This window comes from Monopterus albus, unplaced genomic scaffold (assembly GCF_001952655.1).
Source record: "Monopterus albus unplaced genomic scaffold, M_albus_1.0 scaffold362.1, whole genome shotgun sequence".
In the NCBI taxonomy this organism is placed as follows: domain Eukaryota; kingdom Metazoa; phylum Chordata; class Actinopteri; order Synbranchiformes; family Synbranchidae; genus Monopterus; species Monopterus albus.
Window position 1 is genome coordinate 480,148 of NW_018128242.1, and position 7,612 is coordinate 487,759.

The 7,612-nt window shown below is 44.3% G+C and overlaps 1 protein-coding gene across 1 annotated transcript in view; it reads left to right on the forward strand.

Annotated features, from left to right (window-relative positions):
* Nucleotides 1–95: 95 nt before the first annotated feature.
* LOC109951059 (pyruvate dehydrogenase E1 component subunit alpha, mitochondrial) overlaps nucleotides 96–7,612 on the forward strand; it is a 13,380-nt gene continuing 5,863 nt past the window's right edge. Inside the window, 14 exon segments of the mRNA XM_074527617.1 lie at nucleotides 96–850; nucleotides 1,273–1,293; nucleotides 2,333–2,450; nucleotides 3,093–3,157; nucleotides 3,380–3,553; nucleotides 3,905–3,929; nucleotides 3,932–4,027; nucleotides 4,112–4,203; nucleotides 4,340–4,432; nucleotides 4,596–4,673; nucleotides 4,675–4,752; nucleotides 5,523–5,594; nucleotides 6,126–6,193; nucleotides 6,444–6,552. Of these exon segments, the coding sequence (XP_074383718.1) occupies nucleotides 848–850; nucleotides 1,273–1,293; nucleotides 2,333–2,450; nucleotides 3,093–3,157; nucleotides 3,380–3,553; nucleotides 3,905–3,929; nucleotides 3,932–4,027; nucleotides 4,112–4,203; nucleotides 4,340–4,432; nucleotides 4,596–4,673; nucleotides 4,675–4,752; nucleotides 5,523–5,594; nucleotides 6,126–6,193; nucleotides 6,444–6,552 (1,092 nt within the window). The 5' untranslated portion in view covers nucleotides 96–847.

Sequence of the window (7,612 nt, forward strand, 5' to 3'; positions counted from 1 at the left end):
GACCCTCTCTTGAATGTCTGCCATTGTGATGGTTACTGGATCTTGTTCAGGGAGGTTGCTGTGGTCTGCTCTTAGGTCCACCAGCCACTGGGCATTGTTGTTATGTGATGCCTCTTTCTCCCATATGCTCTTCCAGAACTGTTCAGTCTCCAGCCTTGGTGGGTCTGCTTTCATGTTATTACCCCACCCGAGCCGGTGTGATTCTTATTTTTCCAACTCTCATTACCCATGAGACCATTAAGGGCCTTGCCTAAGGACCCAGGCTGGATATTGACCGCGCCCTGACCGGGGTTCGAACCCCCGACCTTCCGTACCAAAGTCGGTGCTATCTAACCATGTAACTAATTTATCTATTTCTCTATGTAACTTACTATCTAGCTATCTATTGATCTGTTTCTCTATCTACAGTGATTCTCCACTAAATACACAAGCTACTACAACACTAACTCTCAAAACAACTAACGGCAGCAACAAACCAACCTACTCTGCAAAGAAACATTCAAATGAACGCCACTAAATAGGGATATCCTGTCACTGACCACACTCTGTCCTGTAAAGTGATCCACATGACAAACCAAACCAATCAGCTGATTTGTATGACGTCCGAGGCACTCAACTGCTTCAAATGTCACTGATGTGCTTCAAACGTCACCAGTCACTTGACCAAAACAATGCCTCGGTACAGTGGTTCAATACAGTTGCTTCATGAGCTACCACGCATGTGTCGGAGCCTCGGGTGTCAGAGGACCGTCACTACCTGCATCTCTGTGCTTCTTCAGTAGCATATCAGATGGACCTGTCTGCAGGCCAGATGGCAGATTGCGATCAAGATCTGTGAAGTTGGGTTATGGTTAGTTGTTAATCTAAATCCCAACCTTAAACCCCCTGAAATGAACGATGTCCGACTAATGTCGCTAACTTCCACCCTCTCTTCTGCCACCAGGTTCTCTGGTACACTGACATCAGTGGCATCAGTGACGGCAGGGTTTCTACAGTCCAGGGAGTTAAAATGGCTCATCTTTAATTTGGCTCATAGTTTTATGTGATGCAGATAGAAAAGTCTCGGCTTTCTAGACTTAGTGAATGTTACATCTGATTCTAAAAACAATTATCCATCTAGGTAACATTCCTGGAGTCCAGGTGACTGTTGGAACACTGCTGTTTCATAGCAGAAGTCCTGCGTTCACTCCATCTGTGTTCACTCTGTCACACACAGACACAATAATCCCTGTTTCTCTTGTTTCTCTCCCTCTCCCTTCGCCTGAACCCCAGGGAGCCTCAACGGTGTCAGAGGTAAGCTGCCCAATCCTACGCTTCCTCCCCTGTGCAGTGATGATGTTTCCCAAGGAGAAACCATAAATAACTATAGATCCTGAAATGAGTTTCCTCTTACCTGGAGTGTGATCAGAGCACCTGTGCACATTGGAGCAGGTCACGCCGACCTGTCTGATGAACACACTGTCTTACTGTGTGTTAGCTGAGCTGTCATTTTTAGTTTGTGGATTCAGTCTTGTGTTTTTATTTTGTTTATGCAACAGTTCATTAATAGAGTCTACTGCTCTGTCGTAACACAGTTAATCTGTGAAAATACAACAACCTGGGAGCTATTAGAGCTACAGCTATTATTTATTTTCATTCTCAATTATTCTGCTGATTTTTTAACTAATCAGTCAATCGATCGTTTGGCCTACAGTAAAACAGTAAAAAATGCATAGTTTGATGGAGCCCAAGATTGTGTTTTCATATTGCTTGTCTTGTCAGCAGTGTGAAGCCCATAGACAGTCGGTTTACCACCAGAGAAAAACAGCAGATCAACGAGGTCACAGTCAACAATAATTGATTATAAAAATACTTGCCAATCTTTAGATGATCAGCAAATCGCTTCAACTCTTGAAGAAGCCCAGGTTTGTCTGTTTTTATCGTAAATGTTTATAAAGTTTACACTCTCGAGAAATCAAACGGATCATTAAAGGCTTGGTTTTTACCATCGCTGTTCTTTTACCACTAGTGAATCTAACAAATGTTTTTAGATTTATTTAAGTCATGACACTTTATAAATAACAACAGGGTTGCTAGTGATGGTGATTTTAGTTTTCAGAGTTTAGGATGAGAGCTGCAGTCAAGTCATAAGTTGTGCCAGTCCTGAAATATCATATGACGTGTAGACAGTCTTGGGCTGGGACCATTTTTCATGGTCCCCTGTGTTTCCTTTTTTTAGTTACCACTCATTGTGTGTGTGTCCATTCTCCATGTTGCTGCTGCTGTTTTCACCTGTAGATGTGTCATCATCCTGTAGACCCTGCTCTGATTGGTTGGCTCCTGTGTTCCCCAGCTGCTGAATGACCTGTCAGAATTCGTCAGTCTGACCTCGCCGGTGGCTCCCGCCTTGGCAGAGTCCCAGCGACAGCCTCCTAAACCACCACCAGTCAGTACTAGGCACCTGGTGCACAGTAAGTTAGCGCCCAGACTGGCTCAGTAAGAACAGGTAGCACCCTGTGTGTGTGTCTAATCACTAACAGGGCAGGGGAACGTCTGAAGTACAGCAGAGTCACCTGTTGTTTAACAGCAGATATAACCTCCATGTCTTAGCAGCTGAGTCCTTATCTGTTATTTGTTGTACAATGCATCTACACAAGTTCAGATTCTTATTATGCTAAACATTTTTCTTGTTTATTGTTTAATTGAAATCTCTACTACAGTTTACTCAAAGTCACTAGGTTCGATAATAGAACTTTGCAAAACAGTAACTCCTTGATCCATATCATTTAAGCGTACCCAGTATCCCCTGAAACAGACAGTTGCAGAACAAGGCACCTGATTTCCCCATTTTTAAGATATTGTTGCACAAAAGTGACAAAGCATGCACATGTTGTAACTCAGTGGTTCCAGAGCCATTGCTCATAATTTACTTGCTTGTACTCTCCCACCGTTATTGTATCATGTTTGTAGTTCCTGACCCAAACCTTACCCCCAGCCCTCCACCTGCTGTGAAGAGCAGGGTGACTCTCATGCTGTCTTTGTGCTTTGTTGTGTTGATGATGCCGTAGTGATTGTGAAGCACATAAACACAAGTGTTTGCTGTGTCTTCCTAGGTGCCAGAGTTGTGGTCTCCTGCTCCTTCACCGACTTCACCCCTCATGCGGTGTTTGACATTGAGGTGGGTTGAAACAGAACTAACAGCCTGACTGCACAGAGTTTCCATGGAACACTTTTTATGTGCATCTGGAGTTTGTACACCTGAAAACCTGAACAGTAAAAAAGACAGAAAAGCTGTATGTGCTGTACCACCCGTCTGGATCTGTACGATGACGTGTGTTCTAGGTAGAGTATTAAATCGGTGAGGTGTATTTATAACGCATCAAACTGTTGTGACCAACAGAAATGCGACCTGCACCAGCTGGAAGAGGGTCCTCCACTGCAGGCGGAGCTGACTCGGGAGCAGGGCCTGCAGTATTACCGCACCATGCAGACTGTCAGGAGAACGGAGCTCAAAGCTGATAAGCTCTACAAACAGAAGATCATCAGAGGCTTCTGTCACCTTTATGATGGACAGGTACCAACCCGTCAGCTCTAGATCCTGCTGAGATGTAACCACAACATCCATAGTTTTGATTCCTGGCTGGGGGCCTTTGTCAGCAGTTTTCCACTATGGGAACTTAACGTGTTGTAACCTGGAGCTTCCCATACCCGTAGTCAGCTTGAAGGGCTGATGTGGTCAGTTCCATTTTGCTTCCACTGCATTTTCCTGTGTATATTCAGAGTGTGAGAAAAGGAGGGGTCTGCATACCCATGAAGCAACTGCACACAGCCTGCTGTGGGCAGATCACTATTTAAATAACTGAAGAGGAAAATGTGTCCCCGAACTTTTTACACATGTTAAACGGTTCTTCTGTTTGTCTTACAGGAGGCGTGTGTTGCAGGCATCCAAGCAGTGATCCCTCTGATCACCTGATCACCGTCTATTGCTGTCATGGATACACGTACACCCATGGAGTGCCAATCAGGGAGATTCTGGCCAAGCTCACAGGTGAGAGGTTGTAAAATTTGTGCGTCTCTAAAGGCCTGGAGTCAACCTGGGTTTCATCACATCACTTTCTTCATTCCTCCCCAGGTCGTAGGGGCAGTGTGGCCAAAGGGAAAGGGGGCTTGATGCACATGTACCCTCCACATTTCTAAGGAGGCAATGGCATTGTGGGAGCACAGGTAAACGCACTGCAACATACCCACACACACATAAAAGTGAACAGTTGTCTGTCCTCTTTGTTGATTTGCATGAAAGCTAAATCTGATGAATCCAGTTTTTCGGTTCTGTTCAGGATCTCTGCTGTGAACTGTCCAGGTTCCTTTGGGAGCTGGAGTCACTCTGGCCTGCCAGTACCAAGGCAACAACCAGGTATGTGTTGCACTCTATGGAGACAGAGCAGCCAATCAGGTAAGATGTGGAAGGTTATTTAATAGGGCCTCATCATAAATTTACTAAATATGTAAATTATTGTACCTTGTAATTATCCTTTTGGAAATATGAAGTTTGTCTAAAGGCTGCTAATGTGGAGGCACCGCCATGGTCCTCCATCTGTCCTCTGTGATCCAATCAGGGCCAGCTGTTTGAGGCGTTTAACATGGCCGCTCTTTGGAAGCTGCCGTGCATCTTCATTTGTGAGAACAACAAGTACAGCACGGGGGACGTCTGTGGCGAGAACCTCAGCCAGCACGGACTACTACAAGAGAGGAGAGTTTATACTAGGACTCAGGGTGAGACACAAACACAGGGGGAGACGTGCTGAGACTTTGTTTGGTGCCTGATGTAACACAAACATGGTTACACACTGGGGTCCTAGGCAGCAGTTGCAGTGTGTCTTTACTGACTGTATGCTGCAGCTGGCCTGTATGAACCTAGACTATAGCAGGAGGGGAGTGACAGTCCCTCTTGGCAGTTGCAGGTGTGAGCATGCATCCAGCTGTCTGATGCTCATGTATGATACTGCACACAAACAGCTTGGCCTTCAGGACTGGAGCTGCACAGGTGGCTGTGGTTTTTCTTCTTGGGAAGACCAGAACGGTTGATCACTTATTGATCTGAGTGGTTTGAGGAAACGGAATGATTGTATTCCTTCTTATGGGAGTCAGATTTTGTTGAAACTGCTCTAAATTGCAGCAGCACTACTGTATGTTTTCCATCTGTCCATCTGTACGATTCTTGTTGTGAACATGGGATCTCAGGAACACCTTGAGGGAATTTCTTCAAATTTGGCACCAATGTCCACTTGGACTTAAAGGTGAACTGATTAGATTTTGGGGGTCAAAGGTCAGTGACCTCACTTCTGTCCCATACCAGTGAATTTGACTGGTTGCCGGAGGCACACAACCGCAAAAGCGGTGATTCTAGTTTTAACCTGATTCTGCTAATGTTGTACAGCACTTTTTAAAATGTGCTAATAAACACACACCTGTGCAGCTTCACTATTAATGTCCCTACTTGTTTGTCTTATGACCAGTTTTCTCTCCTCTTCTCTTCTTTGTAGGTGGGTGGGATGGACATCCTGTGTGTCAGAGAGGCTGCCAGGTTGGCTGCAGATCACTGCCAATCTGGCAAAGTAAGTTGAACTTAAGGGGTAAAGTCAGCAGCAAATGACAAACCCAGGCTTAGTTTGTGGTTTGTCAGAGGTGCAACAACTTGTCTCTATAGTTAAAACAACATCCTCACCAGAAAACTCTTCAGCCCCACTCTGTGCCTGTATTATCCTCATTCTTATAGCTTTAATTTTTGTTTTTTGTTTAAGGACACATCCTAAATCTCCGCATCTTGTTTATTTCTCTGCAGTTTTTCAGATCTCACAGTTTACTCTGATCATATTCACACCTTACTGATAAATATTGGACGTTGTGAGGTTACGTGGTTAGCGCTGCACACTTCTTTAATGCACCCACATGTTTTTATTTCCAAGGCTCTAGTTTGCAGTACATACTGTCAGTTCTTCAACATGCTGCAAACCAAGTACTGAAAGCTTCGGTACCACTGCACTGGACATGGGTGTGAGGCCTTTTGTATCCAGTGTGTAAAGGTGACAGTGCAGGGAGTCCACAGCAGTTTGGCTGAACTCTGAGGAAGGTCTCATGTTTTTCAGGGTCCCATTATAGTGGAGCTGCAGACCTGCCGTTACCATGGACACAGCATGAGCGACCCAGGTGCCAGGTGAGTGAGCTTTAACAGTGCGATCTCTGCAGCTCAATAAGGACTCAACAGTATAATTACATCTCGTATATAATCTCTGCTTGAACATTAGAATCATTAGTAGCATCATGTGTCTTACAAATTTCTGTCATGTTGTTTCATCTCATGAGGTAGCATCAGTCATAGTAAAAGTTTTTTTTTTAGTTCCTGTCGGTGACGTTTTGACAATGAAGACCCAGAGATGGTTCATTCACTCTGCTTGTGGTTGCAGCTACCGAACTCGGGAGTAGATCCAGGAGGTCTGCAGCAGGAGAGACCCCATCTTCGTGCTGAAAGAGCACATGCTGAGCAACAGCATGGCGTCAGCAGAGGAGTTCAAAGTAAGTGCACACAATGCATATAAACTTTGCAGATTATTCTGTGGGCTGCAGAGAAAGTGCTTTCAAAGACAAGTCGGTTACTGGGCCTCGACAGAAATGCTCCTGTCTTTTCTAAGATGGCTGAACCCTGATTATCCGCCACATTTGGTGCCCAGAGTAAAATGTGCCACCAGTGTGTCCCATGCTGGACAAATACCAACACACTTAACCCACACTTCTACTAAAGGTTAGGAAGCGAGGTTGTGACCAGAAGGTTGCGGGTTCAAATCCCTGGACTGACAAGATTAAAATCTGGGTGAGACAGGTGACAAATATTTACTATAATAATTTGGTGTGTGTGTATGTGTGGGTTTGTCTTTATATACTTGTGTGAACCAACCCCTGACGGAACACCTTTCTTGTGTGGACATTTATTCTTGTGTATTCTTCTTTTGGGTGGTCCACACAAGGAAAATGCTAGGATAGGCTCCTTTCATCCTAAAGAATGATCTAAGTTTCAGAAGATGTCCACATACAGAGAGTAAAGTCAGAAAAATGTGTGCCAGCTTGTGCTCTAATAGTATCATGCTCTGATTAAATACTGCTTAAGCTGAATACATGCAATACTGCCTGTGTCTTTAAAAGGGCGCAGACAGGGCAGCTTAGAAGTTTTTTTTGGTCTACTCGCCACTTTAGTATGTGAAATAAGATAAGTTCACAAAATGTTTTTATCAAAACAGCTGGTTTGTCTTCTGAAGTTAGAGCTGTACAGAAGTCTCAAGTCAGTGAAAGTGACACAGAAGTCTTCAATGAGAAGTCTTTGGAACCAGCTCAAGACTCCGATGGTATGAAGCCATCAGAGCTGTTACCTTGAATATCAGCTTTCTTTCCCGTCTATAAATGACAGAAAGTAACTAAAAATGTCCATCCTGGTTACTTCTTCTCTTTAATGGTCCTCCAAACACAAGAGGTCAAAGATGGCATCTGAATCATCTCAAGTTTCAGATGGTATGAACATTTTTTGGGTCATGCGAGGAGCACTGTGGAATGAAATATTGCATTATCTGATAAGACAATGATT